The 24,575-nt window shown below is 43.3% G+C and overlaps 1 protein-coding gene across 1 annotated transcript in view; it reads left to right on the plus strand.

Annotated features, from left to right (window-relative positions):
• The first annotated feature begins 6,644 nt into the window (after positions 1-6,644).
• ITPK1 (inositol-tetrakisphosphate 1-kinase) overlaps positions 6,645-24,575 on the plus strand; it is a 256,870-nt gene continuing 238,939 nt past the window's right edge. The window contains exon 1 of the mRNA XM_045014140.1: positions 6,645-7,655. Within this exon, the coding sequence (XP_044870075.1) occupies positions 7,561-7,655 (95 nt within the window). The 5' untranslated portion in view covers positions 6,645-7,560. The remainder of the gene's footprint in view (positions 7,656-24,575) is intronic.

Below are 24,575 nucleotides of genomic sequence, written 5' to 3' on the forward strand. Positions count from 1 at the left end.
GCAGCTGGGGTCACAAAAAGCTGTAAGTGGGTTTGTACCTGTTCTTCTTCCCTGGGGGGAAGGGGATGACATGGGAACTGTCTCTCCCTTGCACTTTGGGGTATGAAAAGGGGCTCACAGTATCCTGTGTTCTCTACAGGCTTCAGGTCAGGGTTAGGTTGGGATGTTATATCAGGGATTGGCATCCTTTGGCCCACGGCCTGCCAAGGTAAGGCCCCTGGTCGGTCGGGCCGGTTTATTTACCTGTTGCATCCACAGGTTCGGCTGATCGCAGCTCCCAATGGCCGCGGTTCGCTGCTCCAGGCCAATGGGGGCTGTGGGAAGCGGTGCAGGCCAAGGGATGTGCTGACAGCCCTTCTTGGCTACATCTGGCTACATCTTAGGCAGTGTCTCCCAAGGCACCTCCAGATGAGTCTGAGAGTCGCTATAAGATCTAAAGACATCTTGGCTGTTGCTCCTTGTCAAGGGCAGTGGTTACCTATGTGGTTTTCAAAGACATATTTGCCTCATTGTGGGCAATAGGCAAACAAATCCGGGGGTTTTGTGGTGGCCTCTCAGGCAAAAATCCAGTTCAGCTCCTCATAGTAGCGCATGTACTGACAGCATTACCAGATGTCTTGTCTTGTTTTTTGTCTTTGGCACATGAACCTTATAGTGATATCACTCATTCTGTAGTGTCTATGCCTCTTCCAAAATGGATGAATTAGAGCATGATTAGATACCAGATAAGATCATTTGTAAGTGGAAGCAAGGGAGTTTATGTTGAAAAAACTAGATATACCAAAAACAAACAAACAAAAACCAGAAAAAAAACAAACACCCAAACCCTTCCCTGTATGGACATGGTCTACAAGTTTTACCAATTTAACTATTTCAGCAAAATAAATAAATCAATAAATCACCCCATAACCAAAAATAATTAAATCAGTACAAAAACTGTGTAGACCCAATATGCAGCGTGTGTCACTTGGGTTCTTCAGAGCTTGAGAGGAAACTGCAATGTCTCAAGGCATAAGTAGATCCATGAGTGGTACCACTTTAGCTAGACTGGTGTAGCAAATCCACCCCTCCTCCCCAGAGCATCTCTCCCTTTCTTTGGACTTAAAAATAAACATCTGCAATATAAAGCCTAGGGGTTACACAGGCTGTGGTCCCTCAAAGATTTTTTCAGTGAAACTAGAGACCCGCTTCCACCCCTAAGAACTGATTGCCATCCATTTGTATTTTCAAGGCTGTCTTCTCAAGGAATGGTCTCAGAAACTTACTCTTTGTTTTTAGACAACGGCTGAGAGTCTCCTTCAGATTTCTTAGTTTCACAAATTAGGAAGAATGGTGGCTTTCAGAGGCCAGCTACAAATTCACTGGTCCCAGTCCTATTCCACTAGCCCCTTGTAACTTGAAAATAAATAAAAATTGACATTTTATTTGATTCTAGCAGTTGTATGAAATCAAAGGTCTTTTAAATAACATAAAATAATAATGAAAAAGCAAGACTATTAGCAACAAAGATTATGCCATCGCCTTCTTTCCAGTCATTACAAAAGAACATGTTATGGCCTTTGCCTGTTGCTAAGGGATAGTTGAGGAAAAATTCTTAATTCAACAGGCCAAACTTTGCCGTGGTGCATTTGAATACATGCCTATTGAAATGAATGGCGATGCACCTGCTTATTCCTGGGTTAATTTCAATGGCATTTCAGCCACTTTCACCACACATGGATTTGAGCCAGTAAGTGCAGAATTGGCATGTGCTCATGTATTTGTTGAATGTGATAGGAGGAGTGGCAGGAGTAAGGATCCACAGCTAGCTTGCTTACCTGTTAGTTAACCCTCAGGCAGTCTAACAACTGCAGAGGGGACCAACTGAGTCACCTGGTTGGCCTAACTGCCCAATTGGCAGACCTGTTAAGACCAGCAGCAAGTGCCGGTTGCTCAAAGTGTTCACCTGCCGCTGTGTTAGCTTCTGCTCCTGCCTTGTTCTAGCTTGGATCCTGCCCTGCTCCTGCCTTCTTTGACTCCAGGGAACTTGGGTTTGCCCCTGGGCTCTGGCATTCAGCCCAGTTCTGGTTCTGAACCCTTGGTTCCATTTCCTGGTGCCTAACTCCTGCTCTGGCCACTAGGCCTGGGCCGTAAGAAGGAGAGTGGTTGGAAGGTTCCAGTTACACAAAAGAAACCTAACTGAATTATAGCCAAAGTCAAGATGAAAGGGAAGATTGTTGTGATTTCCTCAAGAGGCCATGCTTGTAATTGTCCCAAACTTAGTCAGCATGAAGCACCTCATAATCCACACCTCACAGCAGTGGGCCATGAGCAAGTCAACCTGATATTAAAATGTGTTCCCAATCAAGAACTGGATACACATTATCTAGGGGCTCCATCTGGCCTCAGGTGCGGCAGTGTTGCCTGAACTGGCTCTGCAAGGTAAACAGAGTGTTGTAATGTATTTAGCAACTGATAATGCAGCAATGTACAGAGGAGGAAACAAATTCCTTGGCTATGAAGTTATTGAATGATTAGATCCAGGGAACAGGCAATTTACAAGGAAGGAATTTCCCAGGTTTATCATTCCCATGATTAAATCACTGAATGGACTTACGTCACACAATTTAACTCCTATTATTAGGAATCGTCCTCCCATGTACCTGTGAAGTAATCTCCAAACAGAAAAGAAAGCAAAACAAAGAGTGAAGTGTAAATAGTGACAAGAATTTGTATTTTTTATTATTCTTCAGATACTTTACTACCAAATGAAGTACTTATTATAAGTAGTGACTGCTTCCAATAGTAAGCACTAGATCAGACCCTAAAATGTTATGAGTAATATAGACAAAGTTTGAGTACACTGTATGATTTTGTTGTTGTCGTCATTGACAATATCTTTTAAAAATTACAGTACAGTGAATATGGTTAATTTCCTAAACTGAACTACACACCTTTCAACAATCAGTTAAGCAATAAGAGTTAGTAGTATGAATCCATTTTCTTTGTATTATTTAAAATCTCATGGAATCCTAAATGCAAACTCTGACTAGGACTCTTAAACATATGCAAAGGTCAAATGCTTCTCCAGAGATCTCCCCTAGCCTGCAACCATTTTCTCTTTATCCCCTCGTGCTTGTTCAGCACTAGCCTCTTCTTTTTCCCTTCACACAATCTTGTCCATTGGTGCAAGAGTTCTATAGCTCCTTTGCTTCTGTTTTTATAGGGATTGCAAATGCTCAGCACCTCTGAAAACCAGGCCTCTGATGTCTGGAACAGAGTTCTTGTACCTTTCTGCCTCATCAGTTCTCCATCTGTTTTCTGAATCAGAATGAAAAGCTTAAATTTCTCATGGGAAGGAAATTCCCAAAAAATTCTATTGGGAAAATTTACACATTTTTGTTTCAGTAATGTTGAATCATTTTGTTTCAATAATGTCAAAACATTCTAATATATAATTTAATACACAAATACCATACAAGCAGAAAATGAATGAATTGAAACAAAACACCATGGCATTATCAAAGAGAAACAAGAAACTAGAAATGTCTTGTTTTGATTTTTTTTCCTGTTGACAATTTCACCAAAATGGAGGTTTCCACAAAATGTTTTGATTTCAGTTAAACTGCATTTTCCAAAACTAAACTGTTCTGCTGAAAAATTGTTGACCAACTCTATTTATAACCATTAATTAACTTTGCCAAATGCTTGGGGATATCATTTGCATGAAAGATGTTCTTAAAAAATAGAAGTTGTAGAATATTAAGGGAGTGGAAGAATACTTCAGATTGCTGACTTGTAGCTGAGTGAAAGGGATATACTCTCATTCTCCTTTTGCAGTATTTGAGGTAGAAATATTATTATAATATACACTTTTCAAAAGTGCAAGCAGAGGGTATTTCCACCCTGCTCTGGATATTCCACACCCTGCATAAGGTCAAACATCTCCTTTGTTTACGGTTTGTTTGGAATTGGACTTTATCATTGGCATTAACAGCAGCAGATCGTAAAACAGCCTGTGCTACTCCTGGAGGAGTTCTGTGTCACTGCGCAATGCAGAATTTTGCAGAAATTAATGTTGGGTGTGCAGAATTTCCTCCCCCCCCAGAAATGGGCTGCAGAGATGTTGGCTGCCATGAGGGGCCACTAGACAGCACAGAGCACAGCTTACAAATAGAAGACAAGGCTGGGGAGGGAACTGGAGAGTTCCCAGCATGCCCTGAAGGAAGGAGGCAGTGGTGCAAGTTGGGGACCCAGCATCAGGCTGTTTCTCCTTCTGGATCCTTGGTCTCTGTGGGGTAAAGGGTGTGAGTGTCTGGGCCGTGGGAGGATGTGGCAGAACTCTGGGAGGAGGGGGTGAGAGTGTCTGGGCTTGGAGGGCGTGGCTGGGCTCTGGGGGTAGGTGGTGTAAGTGTCTGGCCCCCCAGCTGGACTCTGTGGGGGAGGGGGCAGAGAAACAGGAACTGGGTTGTCACAGGGGTTTCTTTAACATTACTCCTGAGGGAAATTTTCTCTGTCTATATTACAGACATACTTGCTGACAGGTATCTTGAAATAAATTACCAATTGAAACTGGCATGATTATATAGTGTTGTTTTGACAAATACATTTGCAGAATTTTAAATTTTTTGGCACAGAATTTTAAATGTTTTGGTGCAGAATGTCCCCAGTTGTATTGTGCTTACCTCCCAGCCCAAGCCAGGCACAGTTTCAGTTCCCTAAGACCTTTCTATTTCTACCTCCTTGTTCCCTCTGAATAGAGGTTCATACCTACCTTTCGTCTAGCCTGGTGCAGTTAATAAGCCATGCTCATTATGGCTGCAATGAGTCAGCAGGGTTTACTCAACAACTTTATATATGCAGAGTCCTCTAACTCTGGTTATACAGAGCATGTCACCAGGAAAGGGTTGTAGATCCTGCCAACTTGTTACAGAAAGAAATAAAACAATTTTTATAAAAGCTGTTACGCAAATATCTGTAGTGTCATATTTTCCATCCTCAATGGAAAAAAATGTGTGTTTTGGGTTAGATATTTTTTTTTTTCAGATTAAGGAACAAAATAAAGAGGGAAACTTTGTATTTGCTCTGTGAGAGCTCACTGTGATTCAATCTGAAATATTCTGCATCTGGATTAAAATACAAAATGACAGGTGTCTCTATTTAAAGATGCGGAACATAGAAAAAGAGTGACAACTAGAACTGGTTGGCAAATTATTTTTTCTCTCTGCCAACAAATTTAAATAAAGATTTTTGTCAAACATTTTCTTCAACAGTGTTCAGGTTTTTGTTGACCGCTGAAAAATTTGGGGTCTTTGATTTTTTTTCAATGAACTCGTTTTTTAAAACTTTTTCAAAAAAAATTCCTGTTTAGTCCAAAAATAATTTGTTGTGTTTAAAAAAATAAAATAAAAAGGCAGTTTTTCTGACCAGCTCAATTGACAACTTCTCTTCCTAGGGGCTCTAGGACCTTGTGAGGTGGGAGGGTCCCAAAGCTCAGGCTGCAGCCCAAGTTCAAATGTCTACACCACAATGAAGAAGACCCTTAGCCTGAGTCGGGGGCTCAAGCCAGCTGCAGGTTTTTAATTGCACTGTAGACATACCCTTCATGTTACATACACCATACTTGCAATGACATGCACACTGAACAATCCCTGCACCCACTATTGATTTCAGTGGGGGGGGGGGTCTGGGCAGGCATGAACCCACACAGAGCTCCATTGCAGCATTGGGGCCTTAGCTTCTACTGCATTGAGCAAACTGGTATAAGACAGCATTCAAACTGAAGATGTGATAGGAGGGCTTTCCCTGCCTCTACTGAGGCTTGTTCCTATATTTGTCTAACTTCAGTCTGTTCTCAGGCCCCCCAAAACACTCCAAAAATTAATCAGAGACCTCCTATGACTTGTGTTACACAGGAGGTCAGACTAGACAACCATTTTGGCCCAGTAATCTATGAAAATCTTAGATGGTGCTGCATCCAGGGAGGGTTTAACTGGAAATACAACATTGAATAGAATAAAAGGGGGGAGACTGCGATGCTCTTAATCTCCAGTCTTGTCTGAAATCACTTTAAGTACAGGGAATATTATCTTCCTGGTTTAAAAGGAAATATGTGATGTCCATGTTTTCTTCTTCTTTCAAGTGGCAACTCTTGGGAGCAGGGCAGGGGCAAGAAGAGGAGGCAGGGGATCAGCTGAAGGGGACATCTCAGGTTTTTCATTTCCAATCAAAGTCAGGTATTGGTGAGTGGCCGGGGGAATCAGCCCTACTGCTCAGTGGTCTTTGCTGGGGTAGCTTGTATCCCTGGCTCTTAAAGATTGAATAACTCTGATCTGTGTTTCTGAAGAAGAGCAGGATTTTGCCCTTCAGATAGATGCCGGCAGTTGCACTGAATGGAAAGGTGGTTTTTCTGGGGTGTGTGTGAACAGGGACTCCCTAACCCCTAGTCCTCTTCTCTCCCCTCCCCCCGGCTTCACATCCTCCCCTTCTACAAAGACTCCTTTAGCACTGGAAAACCACACCACACTTTTCAAACCCCGTTCTCCACCAGGCCCCAGGGGAGAACCCTAGCCTGGCAGGACCAGCCCTGAAAGCGGGGGGGGGGAGGGTGCGCTGTGCCTTTAAGGCGCTGCAGCCCAGTGCTGCCCCCTGCAGGTCCAGCCGCAGCCGTTTTTCCCTGCCAGGGTCAGTCCGGGCAGGTTGCTGCCGCGCGGCAGAGACTAGGTAGGGCCGCCGGGTGCCGGCCGGCCCGGGCTGCTGCTTGCAAGCTCCGCTTCGGGCAGGAGGCGCAGCAGCCTGGCGCAGCCCCCGGGAGGGTGTGTCCTTGCTCGCCCACCCTCCTGCTCTGGGGGTGGAGGGAGGAGGAACCAGCCGCGGCAGGAGGAAGTGGAGGCGGCTCGGAATAGCGGGCAAATGGAGACGTGAGAGGCGGCAGCAGCGGCAGCGGGGGAAGGAAGCGAGCTGGTCTCTGGATCCCCCGGGCGTGCAGCCCGACGGCCACTGGGGCTCGCCTCGGCAGCCTGGGGCAGAGGCTTGCTCGGGGCTCCGCTGCTGCCTGCGGGGTGCTGCCTGCTCGGAGAGCCGCGGCGTTGTGCCTGCTCTGCGCGCTGCTCCATTGGCTCACGGAGGAGGATTTCAGAAGGTAGAAGCTTCCCCTCCACCAGAGGCACCTTCGCTCCCAGCCTCTTCGCGTTCCTTTTCCTGGGAGGGCCTGCAAGGGGATTGCACGCAAGTTACTGCTGCTGAGAGAGCCTGGACCCTGGCCGAGCCAGCCAAGCACGGGGTCTGTCTGGGGAATATTGCTAGCGGCTTCCGAGACAGCATCTGATTTTGTTGTTGTTGTAAGTCTCCGCTTTGATACCCAAGTGCATATGAAATATTAAAGCCCCTCCCCTGGATTTTCCTGTTTTGCCTATTCAGAGTTCCTTGCACCCCAAGGACTGAATGACTTCTCTCTAGAGACTTCTTTTTTGGGGGGGAGGAAGGCACCTGAGTACCAAGCTGCTGCATCTTGTGTACAAGGCTTTTCTTTCCTCCTTTAAAAATAACCCCCACCCCCACTCCGCTGGAGGGTAAGGGAAGATGCAGACCTTTCTGAAAGGGAAAAGAGTTGGTTATTGGCTGAGTGAAAAGAAGATCAAGAAGCTGAATTTTCAGGCCTTTGCAGAGCTCTGCAGGTAAGGAACAAATCCTGGCGAGCTATAATCGGGGGCGGGGGGAGGGGAATCAACCTCCTCTCTTACTAGAACTTGACAGTCTGTCTTTTCCCCCCCTCTCTCCAAAGTCCATTTGACATTGTGGGCCTTCAGCCACATCTCTGGTTATCAAATTAACATGCAATTATAATATAGTATTGCTTAAGAGCAGGGTGACTGCTGCTTGGAAATTGAGTCATACATTTTAACAGCCTGGATCTAGGATTGTCATGGAAGCAATGCCAGGCATGGTGGTGATGTGAAAGCATGCTATTGACTTGGGGTTTCATTGTGGGCAGGGACAAAAAAGAAGTTTGGTAGCCAGGCTGCATTAAGTTGACCTTTACTATGACCTGTGTAAAAAGGTTTTCTTTAATGTTTATTTCCTCTACATTGCATACAAGGAGTAAGAAATCTTAAACTGGCCACGGTGTCAGTTTCCCCTGGGCTGGAAGTAGCCTGGCAGAATGGAACTGATACCCAGGCATCCATGTACTATTCTTTTGGGGAAGAGAGAGGAGCGGTGTACATTGACAGTCTTCTTGGCAGACTGCATGCATGACTTCCACCCCCTACCTATTCAGTATCCCTTGACCCCAAACCTGGTTTTCTGGATCTTGATCTGAAGTCTCTCTGCTTCCCTTTTTCATATGCATGGTACTGGTGCCATGGCTTTTACTATAGTATGTTGCAAACTTCTGAGAAACTGAATTGTGGTTTTGTGTGTGTGAGTGCGGATGAGACATAGTCATGGTCTGTGACTTGCCTACATTTCTATTTGCACATCGCTCCTTGAGCGCTCCTGTTTTCATGATAAAATAATCCAAATCAGACTTTGTTAAGAATTGGGTGGGATTCAAAAGAGGAGCATGATGGCTCCTGTTAATAAATTCCAAGTGGGTGGCTGGTTAATTTTCTGGGTGTCATACAACAAAATATTGGGGGTTTAAAATATTTTCAGTCCTCGTAAGGTTTTTATTTCCCAGGGATGCTTAGGGGATTTCTGCATTAGTATAAATTCCTGTATTCACCTCCATTGATGGGATGTTAGACTTTTTACTACAGGTTACTCTTTTATTTTTGTAACTACTATTACATGTAGCTACAAGGACACATGCTATATTGCTTAATAGAATTTGTTGTTAATTTGATTCTATGAGAGAACTAAGAGTAAATGTCAGATAAGAGTTTTCAACTAACTGACAAATGAGAACTATCAGAGTTCATTATTAGACTTTCCAATTTTAAAGTAACTCTCTTATCTAACTGCTGTTCCTAAATCCATTCCGTTTACACACACGCTTTTAAAATTTGGTGTCATCTACTATGAAATACATATTATTAAGGGTCTTCTATTTTCTTAAAGTTGTTTGGCCAACGTCACTTATGATTAAGGAACTTTCACCACAGGTTCTTTCTGTAAAGATGAAGGAGAAAATGGAAAAGCAGTTTAACTAAATGACAGAAAAGTGGCATATCAGTTTGTGTTCCAATCATTTTGTATTCTATTAAAATTCACAGAAATAAGATTTTGGGTAAATTTCCTGTATGTAAATAGATTGCAAGTTCCAATTTAATATATAATTTCCCTTATTGGTCATGCAAACAAACTGCTTTATTAATGACTGATGCTGGGGCTTAGACGTGCCTAACTGACTTTATGATTCGTTTTGGTGCTGTACATTTTTTCCTGTGCTCACAAAAGGATCTGATGGTTAGTGTACACCAGATTTCATAATCTAAAACTAACAGGGCTATTATGTTAGACTCTAGTCTAAACAAACATAGATTCTACTCTATTTCTTAGTGCCTGGTATCCAGCATTCTGAGTCCTCTGTGTAGGAATCCAAGTTTCTCTGCCCCCCATTCCCGTCTTTTGCTCAAACCTTTTTGTTTCTCTTTCTGACTGACTTGTAAGTTGTTTCATTTTCCCGTATAGCACACGTGTGTTACTGTATTACGTAACACTGCTCTATAATTTCCACACTTACTGCACGATTATGTTAATGGGTGTTATTGGCACTGAAGTGCAAATAGGTCCAGAGTCTCAAAGTACAGCTGCTAAAAGGTGGCTTAGCTAAACTGGTTTTCAAAACCCATCTGTTTTTTGCCTTGTCTGTGCTAATGCTCCAACTCATTTTTAAAACCAGTTAATATTTCTGGATGGGTTTTCCCAGTTTAGACAAGGCCTAGTTGAGGAAGGATGGCTCAGTGAATAAGATGCTAGGCTGTGAATTGGGAAGATCTGCTTTCTATTCCCTCTTCTACCAGAGATTTCCTGTGAGATTTTTTTGGCAAGTCACTTAGTCTCTTTCTGCCTCCATTCTCCATCTGTAAAATGGGATAGCAAGAACACTGTACCTCATGGGGTACTGAGGACATGCACAATAAAAAATTGTGATGTACTTGGATACTGTGGTAATGGGGGGCCATATCAGTACTATAGATAGATTTGGGCCTGATCCTGTGATGAGTTCCATGTGCTCTGCACCCTTGAAATTAATGGGGAGTTTCAGGCATCTACAAAGGCCTCTTTCCCAGAGGAAGATGAGGGCTTTTGCAGAGAGCTGGTCTGTTTAGCATCAGAAAGTGAGCCATGCATTGACAGTAGTGAGGCACTAGGAGTGCCTGAACTTCCACCCAAACCAGGCTAAGTGGCGAGAACATAATAGCAGACTAGCTGTGGATTTGTCTGAGGGTGTACTCAGTGGCATGGTAGATCTTGTTGTTACTCTGCATGCCAACTCACATTTTTGCATTTCAGTGTTCCGATGATGAGAGTTAGAGTGCCTGGTGCTGCTCTTCCCTTTCCACAAAAGAGGAAAGTGAGTGAGAGAAGTTGTGCTTCTCACATAGTAATTGTGAGAATCAATTTCTGCCAGTTTCCACCAACATAAGAAAATGGAAATGAGGGAAACTCCACTTGCTGAACACCAGTTGCAACAACCCCTTCTGTGAACAAACCAAACTGCTTTTCTGCTAAGAAGTCTGTGACAAGTCAGCCACTGATTGACAAGTGAAAAAATGAAGGCACTAGATCTTGTTTGGAGCCTCTAGGTGCTACAGTAATACAAATAATAAGTCTCCAGACTATGGATTTTTGATTCGTGTAGACAATGTCTGGATTGGTTCAGTGGAGGAACACTTCTTTTTTCTATAGAAAACCACATGGATAAGATTTCATTATTAAGATTCCACACAAAGGGGACATTCTTTTCATTATCTTGAGTGTTTGAGTAAGTCCTCCTACAGTGCATGTCACTTGTACTTAAGGCCATAGAAACTGGTTTCACTGGTCGTCGAGCATGTTTTTGTTGCTTTAGGATAAGAATATTTTTACGGGACTAGGAAATAACAGTGGTGAGTTAGAGCATTGCACATATACATATTCCCCCCCCCCCCCCCCTTCTCTGCTGTACCTGTGGTGCCTTATTTTGTTTTTTTCTCTTCAGGTAGCTGATCTGTGGGAGTCCACTTGGCTCATTGTGTTTTCTTAAGCCACAGTTACCCTTTCTCTCCAGTTCTTACAGCCTGGTTTCTGTGATCTGTGGAATTGAGCTGCCCTTTGTGCAGTTAAACCTCCCTAGTAGCATTTTAGAAGCTACCAGTCTTAGCAAACCAGGATCATAAAACAGGGGGTAAACACTACTGTCAGAGCTATAGATAGGTGTGTTTGTTTATTTCTGTTCTGAACTTTTATTTGTGTTTCCTGTGTTTACTGGACTAAGCACAAGAGGCCAAATATGAGATTTGATACAGAGATTTAGGAATAATTTTGATTTGAGAATATTAAATTAAGCATATTCTTTGTATAGCAAACAATTAAGTATATTTCATGTTTTTCCAGGAAGAATTTGGGATTTTCTTTAACCTCAGCTCCCCACAAAAAACTAAATACGGATTTTGTTAAATGCATGGCTTGTGGCAGTTGGCTTTTAAAGACTGTAGAAATAGGGTGACCAGATAGTAAGTGTGAAAAATCAGGATGGGGGTGGGGGTAATTGGCACCTATATAAGAAAAAGCCCCATATCGGGACTGTCCCTATAAAATGGAGACATCTGGTCACCCTATGTATTAAACATAGGCATGCTGGTCAGTAGCTCCAATTGTTACCTACACTGGTGTGCAATATTATATCACAAGAAGTCAATTGACAATAGCAGGGAGTAAAGCTTCTTTGTCTGCAATTCTCACCAATAGCTGCAAGCCGTCAGGTGTTAGAAATTATACTGAAGGTAGGAGTGAACTACTGATGACCTTTTGGGGGCATGGGGGTGGAGTGCTCCTTCCCGCAGGAGTGACCTTTCTTCTAAGCCATGGAGAGATGGAGGTGTACTGCCTCTTGAAACCACTGTGAACACTGGCCGCAGGGAAGTGAGGGGGGTCATTTTCCTCCACCCCCAAATAAAGTTTGCAGTGTGTTTGCTTCATTCTAGGATGCTAACTACTCCGTGGGATCACAGAGCACAGCCACTGGGCTGCAGGAGTGGCTCAGATAATCAATATTTTCATTACATGCCTGTGTTTAGTGGACTAACAGTAATTGACCTTAGATTAAGGAGCCAAGAGTCCTTTTCCTGGTACATCTTTTTTCCACAGAGCCGTTTGATTTGGGATGATAACAAATCTTGCCTCTTTATATTGCAGAAGGTTCCTGAAAAGTAGTTCCTAGTATGTGCATATGTTAATTCCTGCATCTGTGCTTCCAATTTTGTTAGCTCCTTACTAATTCAGAAATCAACACTCTTGACTTTGGGGAGGGTTTAAATGTAAGCAGTAATCTCTGAAACAGAGGTTTGATCTGAGGTGATATTTTAGGGTGAGTGTAGTTACAAGACAACCCCGGAAAGTTAAGTGTTTGAACTGCACATTGGGAGAATGAAGATTGATACTGTACGTCCTGTGATACAGTCCAGATAACATACTGTTCATCTGAAAACTTGACAATTTCCTTTAAGATGACACTGAACATATCCCAATGAAACAGTGAAGCAAGACATCTTAAATGCAGATGTAGAAAAAATAAGCACCTGGCTTGGATGCATCCAGTCTTTCACTATGTGAAACAAGCACTCTTTTATTGGTGCATGTTTCTTCTTGTCCCCTTTATTTTTCATTCATAAAACCAGTAATCCACAATAATGGTTCCATTTGTGTGGTTGGAACTTAGTTTTATTCAGAAGGTATTTTGCCCTCTACCTGATCAGATGTAATAGCTAGCACTTTTATAGTGCCTGATAGCTTCAAAGTACTATACAAACTTTAGCTAGTATTCATAGCACTTTAAGTACACCTCTACCCCGATATAATGCGACCCGATATAACACGAATTCGGATATAACGCAGTAAAGCAGTGCTCCGAGGGGGGCTGCACACACTGGCGGATCAAAGCAAGTTTGATATAACACGGTTTCACCTATAACACGGTAAGATTTTTTGGCTCCCAAGGACAGCGGTATATCGAGGTAGAGATGTAGTAGTATCCCCATTTTACAGCAGAGGAAAACCTATTAAAGTGTGTGGTGGCTCTCTTAAGAGTGTCTCTCTCAAAATGACAATTTTAGGCTTCCATTTTTGAGGTTGCTGTAACTTTAGGTTCAATTTCCTCATCTTGCAAGTTAAAAGGTGTGTTTTCCTCCTCTGGTAGATGAAAGACAAGCTGTGTTCTTGGCTCATGTAGGAGCCCCGGTAGTAATGGTTCTGCATTTGGAACCGAATGAATGATCCCTGTGAACTGAGTCAAAATAGAATCCAGCTTGCTTTCCCATAGCCATGTTGGCTCTGCAGAGGTAACAGGTAGTCAGTTTATTGAGATCAGTAAAATTGTGACTTTGAAGGCCCTTGGGATCTGATCTATAAAGTGAGAAGGTGCCACTTTTCTGGTCGTAACTGCACATTTAACTGAGTCATTGGTGCGGAGAGATCTAGAGCTTGGAAGCAGGGTCAACTCACACAAAGGTGCTGAATTTCACCCCAGGAGGGACAAGTTGAAATGATGGTTCGATCTTTATTGATCTAGGGCTGCATAGTTAAGAATAGTACTTGATCCATGCTGACTTCTGAATTGGTAACTTGAAAGCCCTCAGGGAACTGGGATGTCTCCCCCTTTTTATTACAGCCCTTCCAGGTTCTTGTTCCTCCTGTTCAACAAGGAACCTCCTTCCACTATTTCCCAAACACACACCAGTTCTGCACACTCATCCTGGTCCTGTTCCCCATGCAGTCCCTTGTGGCACTGAACCCCTCCCGCTCCAGCTGGCAAACAAAAGAGTTTGGGGCAGGTGGGGCTAGGGGGTGGAGGATAGGAGAAGGTGGAACACTGTATGCTTTCCCTTGCAGCTGGTATGTTGCAATGGACTGTACCCAAGAACTCTGGGTCCCACACCTTTGCTCAGTCTATTAGACTATCTATGGTTTGGGGAGCGGGGGAGCTGGGAGAAGATTCCTCTGACAGAGTGCTGTCAGGCTAAAAAACAATATTTTAAAGAGGCCTTACCTCTGCTGGACATTTGAGTGCTAAGCAATAAGAGTCTTTTTTTAAAAATGTGTAAGAACAAGCGTTTCTTTCTCCAGTCTAGAAAAGCCATGTTAAAATGTCAATTTCTTAGTGAAAGTTCCTTACTAATTATGTCCATAGCATCTTGAATTTTTTTTATTTTTTTTAAATAAGTGTGGGCCGTACTAAAGAATAATGAAGGCCAGAAGCTGTTTCTCTCTGGATCAATTTCACTCCATATGGAACCCTTTGGATTTTGATGAGCAAGATCATTGTTACAAAGATGATGATGATGATGATTTAAACCTATTATGTTACAATCTAATTAGTGAGCTAAAGTATAAGGCCTATATATATACACTACACAAGCGGTTCTCAACAGGGGGTCCACGGGGCCCTGTGGCTAAAACCCAGAGTCCGACCCTCAGCACCTCCTGCGAGCCAGTAGCTGTGGGGTTGAAGCCCCAATCCCTGGTGCTCCCTGCCCGGTTGAAGCTGGGAGCAGCAGGGCTGAATTCTGGAGCCCTGAGCCCCGGTGCTCCCCACAGGACAGAACACCTGAACCCATGTGTAGAGTTGGGGGGACACAGAGGTGTTGCACCCCCCCCACCCCTGCAACTACAGTCCTGGGGCAGTTCCAACCCTCTCCCCACCTCCTTCTCTCCCTGCCCCCTGGCCAGCGGAGGTGGGAAGCTAGAGGGACAGCTGCTGCTCTAGCTGGTGCCATGGAGCAGGCAGCCGCAGCATTCTCTCGTCTCCTGCTGGTACAGGGGGTTGAAGCTGCTCCTCAGCTCCCAGCGCTCTTTGCTCACGCTGGCAGTAAGAGCTGCCTTGTGTGGGGGGGACCCAGCTCTGTGGCTGGCAGAGCCCTCGGGGACCAGGGACCGCAGGGGAGCCCTCCTGGCACACAGCCCCAAGCTAACCCTCTTCCTTCACCCTGAGCTACCCCCGCGCTGGACCCTGGAGTTTTTAATAGCATGCTGTGGGGGCCTCAGAAAGAAAAAGGTTGAGAACCACTGTACTACACAACCTCGCTTCCTAGAAAAGTGTTAGAATGGAGAGGCCAATGAGGTTGTAACATTGAGATTTTTAATATTGACACTGTGTTCCTTTATCTTCAGTGGAAGTGGTATTTGGCAACAGCTTTTTGATTTCATGTTGGCTCATAATTCCCCTGACAGTTACAAACACCTCTGAAATGAAGGAGATTGGGGAGAGGGAGAGTGGAAAATTAACTATCTCAGCTTTGATTTTGAGAAGTCACTAGTGTCTAATGTTCCCAACTCGCTCTATGTATTTAACAAGCACTAAAATGGTAGAGCATATTGAGAATTGAATGACTTAATGAGTTATCTTTGGCAGTGGTTGGCCAGCAAGCTGTTGAGGCTGTGCAACACTGGGATTAGCTGTGTGTCGATAGTGTGGTGGGTCCATTTTAGTCTGAAAACTAAAGGTATTTATGCATAAAAACACATGATATCCAATGCAGCAATAGCTAATTGTTAGCACCTTTCACTCAAGGATTTTAAAATGCTTTACACATGTTGGAGTAAATGTCACAGCAAAAATATTATGCCTGGTTGTGGGGAGAGAGACATGACTGAGACACAGAAGTTGAGTCCAGGACACAGTATAATTTAGGGCTTATCTACAAGGAGCAGCAACACGCAGTAGGGAGGGTGTAATTTCTAATCCTCACTACCGTGTTGTGTTCTATTTGGCCCACATGGACCCTGCTAGTGTGTGCTAAAAATTCTCTAGGGTGCTTTAATGTGATATAACAATACTTCATTAAATAGTTCAGGCACTTTGTTTTCTTTTTTAGTTCAGCATAGTAACGAAACTGCTGCATTTGAGTATATAGTGATATTTACTCCCTGCCTCACCTTGCTTAAAGGTATCTGCAAATTGAGATTATCAGTTAATAGCTAACTGAACAAATGGGGTGTGTATGCGCGGAACAGCATTGGACAGAAATGACAGTATCATAAGTGTTCGTTTGTAATTGGCCAACCTCATCCCAACCACAGTGATAAAATGCTTTGTGTCTCACAGTGCCACTCGTAAGTGACTTCTTCTGTTACAAGAACCGATATTCTAGTTGAGTTTATTCTTTATCTTGTCAGCATGGTTCCATTACAAGGTCATAAAGGGACAAGTGTTCAGATGGGAAGGCCATGATATATAATCGGCTTCAGCACTATATAAGGAATATATTATTCAGCAATATATTAACAAATCCAGCAATTAGTACAATGATGACACTTAAATATACTAGCTGTACTATTTTAAATGTGTTTCAGTGAGACTTTGTAGTATTTCCCTTTAACGTTTCTAGATTATAACATATGAGATGTATGTAAATCATAATGGATCTTGCTCCTCCAGTTGTTTGTATTGCAGTAGCTCCTGGATGCCTCAGTCAGGGCCCCGCTGTACACGTACATAACAAAAAGACAGTCCCTGCTCCAAAGGCTTTAAGTCTTAAAAACCAATCCTGCAAGGGACCACCACACCCATGTGGAGGCTTGTTCAGGTTAGTGCAGCTCTGCACTGGTGCAGCAGTCTGTCCACCTGCTCGCATTTGCAGGATCAGGGCCTAAGTGTCTGACAAGAGAACACATGGCCACAACAAATAGATGGGGTGAGAGAGCACAAAGTACTAGTGAGATTAAGGAATAAGCAAAGGTAATAGTACATCAGAAGCCCAGCCGCTTTTGGGTGTTTTGTAGGCATCATGGAGAGGTGAGAGATTGGAAGGATATCAGGTGTGTTCTTGTCCCTTTTTAGTCTTGGTCCTTGGCCTTGCTATGATCCTTATTTTTTTTTTTTAAAGGGAAAGTATATATTATTTTACAAGGAATTCTGAATTTGCTTCCATTTTGCAGGGTTCAAAATGTAACCAGTTTTAATATTTTTTAAAAGTGGCTATAAACACTTAAAAACATTTTTTGATTCATGAAAAATGTTAATTAGCTTTTTAGTTAAAAGGGTTGCAAAATAGTCCAACAGTTTCTCAAACACTTGTTTTTCAGGAAAAAGTCCCTTCCCCCAGCAGATATGGCCTGTTTAAAAGAAAAGTCAGCCAGTCTGTCTTCATCCTTGTACTATACAGCCATTGTATTTTGCTTATCCCAGAACAGCAGTAGGGGCTCTTGTGTAAAACACGCACACAAATTTTAGTGAAAGACAGAAAAGAGCCAGGACTCCTGAGATACAGTTTCTTGGCTAGGTTTAGTTGATCATGGTAGCTAATAGTGGCTTTCACAGAGCAAAGTACAGGATAATACAAGAGCAACGTGTACCTTTCTGTAGTCCAGGAAGTGCAACTCTTGTTTCAACTCCAAACAAAATCTGTGTTTGTCCTGTTGACTAATATTGAGACTGAGCAGCCTCTTTTTTGTTTTCTGTTAGTTTGCACTGCCGGTTTGGTGCAGTATTTAGTCATGAGAGCTTCCAGGTCCTTGCACTGTAGTCACTCAAATAAACTTTGGTTGCTAAAGAAAACCACAGACTTCGATGTGTTTAAGTCTGGCTGGAAGACAAGAATTCCATTTTGTGAAAAATTTCAGGGTTTTGGCATTGTGGTCTTTCAAAATGTTTTATTTAAAAAAAAAAATCATCCCTCCTTCAACCCCTCTCGAACAATAGCTAATAGTCTGTTGGTTAGAGCACTCACCTGGGATGTGTGAAACCCAGGTTCAAGTCTCTCCGCACTGACTGATTCAGACCAAGGACTTGAATCTGGTTGTCACAGATGTGTGCCCTGACCACTGGATTACTGGTTATTCTGTTTTCCCCTCTTTGTTTGTCTCTCTTCCTGATGAAAGGTTTTTTCAAAACAGATATATTTCTGCAAAAACGTTTGGTTTTGACAAATTTGAATTTTCTGGTGGGGAAAAATTGTCTCAAGTTCAGATCAGCTCCAGTTTGCACAATGAACATATGACTAAAAATGTTCTGAGACTGTACTTTGCAAGAGTGAGAGAAAGAGAAAACACAAGCACACTGGCCTAAAGTTGCTGTTTCATCTAGACACTGCATGTAGTCTTACATGTGTACTGATGATCAGATTCAGTGCTTGCATACCATTTCCCTCTTTTTTCAAGGTGTGTGGTGATGCACCTTTGTTTCTGGGGTTAGTGTCCAATATAGAACAGGTTACTGGTAATCGTGTTCTGAGACATCTTGGGTAGAGAAGGGAAGTGTATTTTGGCTCTGGTACTTGCTACCATCTGTGTATAATGTTTTTTTTTTTTCTCCCTCCAAAAAATTTCTTTGGGGCCTGCTGGCCCTACACAGGGGTTAGCGATAGAACTAGTTGAGGAAAATGGTGCTGGAGGGAGAAACTCATTAATATTTTTCTCACAATTTTCCCAATTTATACGCTGTATTCAAATTTTTTTTAAAAACGCAACTACTTTAATTATGGTTTAAAAAAATAGGGTGCTGTTAGGTGGGAAAACATAATACTTCAGCAAGGTTTTTCCCCTTATTCTTGTCCTTTCTGTTCTGAATGACATTCTGGGCTGTGAGCTCCGAGGATCTGTTTGTGAGGGAGTTAGTGCGCGGAGTTCTCTCCACGAAAATATGGGTAGAGGGAGTGGAAATCCTTGCTGGCTAGCTGATTTAACAAGACATCAAAACAATTAAGTGTGTTTAAGCTGTCAGCACAGTGAAAATAACCTTTTTTTTTTTGTTTAAACAAAGTTCTCTAGCTTGTTTCCTGTCTGATTCCTCTGTTGGAGGAGCTCTAGTGTAGCTCCAGGATTTGTATAGCACATTGATCTCAACTACCCTGCTGCTTAGGGGCAGTGGAACTGTCCCCAGCAATGGGGAAGCTCATGTGTTTGGGGACAGGGCTTTCTTGAGGACAAGCTCAAAACTCCGGAACTCATTTATGTAGGAGCCTTGCCACTTTCTAGTCCAAATGTAAAAATGAGGGCACCTGCTTTGCCCTCGTTTCTCTCAAAGTCACCCTCATAAGATATCGGTTTGTATGGATAGCTAATCAAAACCAAACAGTTCCTAACATACAACTTCATACATCTGTCTCAGGAGAAAGGGCACTGGATTGGAGAGGAAACCTTACTTCATTGAAGTTTGTCAGCCTGTATGTTTTTTTTAACCTGGAAGAGCACTTGGGTGTCATGTTGATGGGCGTGGTGTAAGTACCTGCATCAGATAGAACCTGAGTCTCCCATATGGCAATGTCCTGCTGCTGTGATGCTGGCATGACCTAGAAGTGATCGTGTGAGAAATAAGTAGGATCATCTTGGTGTTTTATTCTTATCTACATGTTAAAACAGGAAAAAATGTTTTGAGCCAAACTATGTGCTGTCAGGTGTTATGTTTACCCATGTAAACATACACATGAAAATGAAACATGTTATGGCATGTTGACATTAAATGGTTATTTTAAAATTAAATACTTGTATAATACCTCAGTATGTGCTGTGGGGACCACAAGGTCCCTGCGCATAAGTTTTCTTCCCACTGTATGCTACTGTGGGCAGCAGTTTCCTCAGCAGCCTGGCACCCCATGTTTGCTCACAATGAGCATTGTTTGGGAGGCGGGCACAGTATACTTTTGTTCTGATTTGATCTCTCTTTTGTACAGTCAGTTAACGTGACACTTTACTTAATCCCACTCCTTGTTGACAATTTTTCACCTGCCATTAAAGTAGCAATAAATGATCATGACTCTAACTGCAAGAGATTAGAGACACAACTTTGTTTCAGTGTTTGCTTTGTGCTTTTGTCACAGCTTTTTGTATAGTCACTTACATTGCTTCTCTTCTAGTTTTGGTTTCTCCTCTTAGTATGGGTATTTCTCAAAAAATAGGGAAGGCAAAGAAAACATGGGGAAATGTAATTGAAATCATAACATTTGGCAGGGGAACTCAGGGATAGGTGTAACTATTTCTAATTCATTTTAAGACTGAAACTACTTTTACCTATGTTTAAAAAGTTTTTAAACTGACTAAATTACAAATTGATACCATTCCTTTGAGTGAGAAGCTCTCTCTTAGCAAGCTTCATGGTGAAACTCATCTAGTTTTTTAAAAACTATTGCAGTTACCATAATTAATAATCTCTATTGTTAATAATGATGCTGTGCATCTTAAAAGGAAGGTGTGGTCCAGTGGTTTTGAGCAAAGGATTAGAAGATGAAGTCTTGATTTCTAAACCCAGTCCTGCAATTGACTTCTCTTGGGCAAGTCACTTACCTTTCTGTCCGTTTCTCCATATGTAAAGTGAGGATCCCGTCTGTCTGGAGGTGCTGTTGTGCAGATTGATTAGATGTTTATAAAGCAGTTTGGACTTGAAGAGTGCTAAGTATTCCTATTGTCGAAGCACAGTACAAAGGCTAATCCTTACTTTTTGGATTTAGAGCCCAGTCCAGCACCCACTGACGTCAATGGAAGACTTTGCATTGACTCCACTGGGAACTCTGTATGCATGTCTCTCTTGTACACACCCAGACACCTCCTCTCCATCTTTTATTAATGGAGAATCTGAGACATAGGGCGGAGTGGTGGGAAGTTATTTTTCATGACCATACACAATTGGTGACAGGGACATGGCTGGGATTAGAAATGAGAACTGTGTCCCTTCCATGCTAGTTGCACTAAATCCAGGCTGCCTGTATAAACATATAAATCACTAAAACAGGAACTTGGGCCTGTTTCAAATTAATATTGTTACTGTGGCAGGTTGTCATTGAGCTGTGCTACTAGGATCCCCTTTTAAGCACATTCCGAATACATGTTTGGCCCATGGAAATACTCTGTATAGTAATCTCCAAAAATGTTTTTGCAGCATCAAGTACAGTACTCACATTTCCTATCTCTTGGCACTCCTGCCTCCTTTTCTTATGCTGAGTGATTTGTGTGTGAGAGAGAGATGCACAACTGCTCTTACACAGTGTTGTCTGCTGCCTTTAGTGAGGGGTTTTAGCAGGGGATAGTCATTCCTAGAAGCGCAAACAGAGCTTTTAAACTATTTTTCTTTTAAATCAAAGTAAATTGCCATTTGTGGGCAGCATTTGCCTTTTTGTGGCGCAACCTAATAGCGCTATTAACACATTGCAATGAGAGGGATCTAGGTGCAGTGTTTTCAGCTAAAGCACATATTGTTCAGTCTTGAATAATGTCTTGGAACTGTGAAGCCCTGCATCTGTGTGGGTGTCTTTAGCTGGCAGTAGGGCTGCAGGAGATAATTATTGGAGCCTTTTATGAAGGCAGAGTGACTAGGGGCTGCCATATGCTAGCCTGATCTCCTTTGCTGTTGCAAAAGCTTGTTAAGAGTTCATTTCCTTTTCTTCTTCCCTCTAACACAGCTAGCTGCCTTCTGAGCACCCCCTTGTGGCAAGGGGCACTCTGCAGTGTTCTGCCTCTGTTTTGCCCTTCTTCAGGTCGTCTTTATACCCCCAGCCCCCACAGTCTCTCTCATCCAATTGCAGCCCTTCTCGGGTTCAGTTTTTTTGTTTTTAATTACCACAAATTTGTAAAAACGCAACCAATCTAATAAAAATCTTCCACCCAGCCATAAGCTAGGCCTAGCCCTGTTTTCCTGAGGTACTCACTCTTCCTGGTCTCTGACCAGTGGGAGAAGATGTAAGGCCTGGCCTGCCGCCTTCTAAAGGAAGAACAAAGCTTTCATCTGGGTCTTCTTACCCTGCCCCAACTCCCTTCCTTGAGCACTCTACGAGAACCGCTCTCCCGGCAGCTTCCCTCTGCAGTTACCCTTCTAGCTCTGCCCTCACTGAAATGCCCCCGACTCTTTATAGCCAAAGTGCAGCCCTGTGATTAAAATAAGAGCTCCTTAATTGGCTCAGTTTGGACAACTGCTCTGGCACAGGGGAGCTGCTCTTATTTTAATCACAGGGGCCTGCCACCCTGTGACATTCCCCCCCTATACATTTCATCTGCATGTGAAAATCGTTCGCCCCTGAGAATGTCAGGAAATTAAATTGTTTACTCAAAATGTCTGTCGTGAACGCCTACACTAGCCCAGGAGAGCTCTGAGACATTCCTTCGAGCAAGCCCAGAAGAGTGGGAGCTGTATCTCTTCATCTGAACTGTAAATGCAAAGTTCACCCACAGAGTTTGCTAGGCACTATGCCCAGACAGTTTTAAAATTAGACTAAAATCCTGCATTGTTGCATCGTGGAACCAACATGGCTCTTAGAGAGTCAAGGTAGGTGAAGTAATATACATTACCTCATCCATCTGGTCTCAGGAAAATCCTATGCATTTATAAATGTGCTGTGAACAATTTCAATCTCTTGGGAATATTTGGAATGCCCTTCCCATGTTCACAGATATTTCAAGCATTACTTCCCCTGAAATGAAGTGGACCTCAGAATGAGTATAGGTGGCAGAGGAAAGGCTTGTGGTGGATGCACAGGACTGGGGGTCAGAATTGAGGTGTGGGGAGAGTCTATTCTTGGCTCTGTCATAGGCTTCGTTGTCTCTTAGGCAAGTTAGTTAATCTTTTTGTACCATTGGATGTCTCTCCATAGGGGATTTAATCTGAAGCTCTTTGATGCATGTCAGGTAACTAGCAGCATGCGGGTCACGCCAATAGTGTGCACATGTAATGCCTGTTCTGTTTTCAATTTGCATGGCATCTACTTGCTGTGCACGGAGGGATAGCGCTTTCCAGTGCCATCCCAGGGTTCTTTGCTTCACTGCTGAGCAGTGGGTGGACAGGGATTGTCACTGTGAATTGTGGAAAGCCCAGTGGATTCAATTAAAAAAAAAAATCCTGTTTCCACTGTCTCTGTGCCATATTTCCTTTCTGGGCTGGTATGCGCCGATTTTTAAATTGCTGTTGACCAGCACGGATCCAACAATTCTTCACGCTGCTATGGCGACGAGAGCGAATACGCACAGGCTGCTTAGGTTGTATTGCAGCACTTAGAGCTGGATGGATTCTGCATTGGACTTTGCCTGTTGCACCACCAAATGTGATGCAGGAGCAGGAGAATATTCTATGGCAGCAACAACAGAAGGGTGTTCTGTAACTGGTGGCAGCAGGACGAGGCGGACCAGTTTCTGGATCACCTACGCAGCGTTCAGTGCCACTTCTGGGTCTGGGAAACCAGCGTGGGTTGGCGGGAGTGGATTGTTCTGTTGAGCTATGCTAATCAGCAGTGGTAAGAAACCTTCAGGGTGGGGAGGGCTACTTTTAGTTGTTGTTGTTTTTGTTAAGATTTAGGCAGATCTGACCAGGAACTGCAGTGGGAGCAGACCAACATGCAGTGCTCCATACCATGAAGCAACAGGTTGTTGTGGCAATCTGGAAGCTGACCAACCCAGAATGTTATCAGTCTGTAGCCAACCAATTTGGAGTGGGGAGATCAGCTGCTGGGGTTATTCTAATGCAGGTCTGCTATGCTGTTGAACTGGTGCTGTCTAACTGGGTCATGAGGCTGGGTATTGCTCAAGAGACTGTTGATGGCTTTCCATGCATGGGGTGCCCAAACTGCACTGGGGCAATTGCTGGAATCCATGTGCCTATTATTCCGCCCCCTCCGCTCCAGGATACAGAATTTATAAACAGAAAGGTGCATTTCTTCATGGTGCTGCAAGGACTTCTGGGTCACTGTGACAGGTTTACAAACATAAATGCAGAGGGCTCTGGGAGGGTCCACGATGCTGGGATTTTTTAAAATGAATAGAGAAAAAACTGTTTGCCCCCAGGAGAGCTGTGGGCATTAATGGTATGGAGGTTGGTCCGGTTATTCTGGGAGACCTGGCTTATCCACTGATGCCCTAGCCTAGATAATGAAGCCATATGCTGGCCACTTGGACAGAAGGTAGGAACATGTTAACTATCCGTGAATCGCTGTAGAATGGTAGTCAAAAGTGCATGTGACCATTTGAAAGGCAGATGGTGCTGCTTCTAAAATAGGTTGGAGGCAGCAGAAAAAAAGGTTCCAACCAATATAACTGCATGTTGTGTTTTGCACAATATTTCAGAGCAAGGGGGAGAGTGTTATTGACGGGTGGGCGACTGAGGTGCAGAGACTTGTCCGGAGGCTTGGGCAGCCAGCAAGGCATCTCATGGAGAGAACACACATCCCACGGGAATGCTGTCAGGGATGCCTGTTTGTATTTTGAGTCACATGCCTGAATGTGTTAGCCCGTCTTGCGGGTGTTGAGATGCAGACATTGCGAGCGCTAGGATATTGCATGTGGGTGGTTGAAGTTTGATGTTCCCTATGTGCTTTTGTCAAAACCTTGTCAATGTTTTCAGTCTTATTTAAAGGATTTTCTGTGCAAAATGTGATGACTCAGAATGGATGTATTGTAAATGATTTTATTATGGAAGAACAATTAAAAAAAAAACAATAACAAAGTTTTAAGGCAGCCAGAAATAATATCTTTGGTTGGTT

This window comes from Mauremys mutica, chromosome 4 (genome assembly GCF_020497125.1).
Source record: "Mauremys mutica isolate MM-2020 ecotype Southern chromosome 4, ASM2049712v1, whole genome shotgun sequence".
Classification (NCBI taxonomy): domain Eukaryota; kingdom Metazoa; phylum Chordata; order Testudines; family Geoemydidae; genus Mauremys; species Mauremys mutica.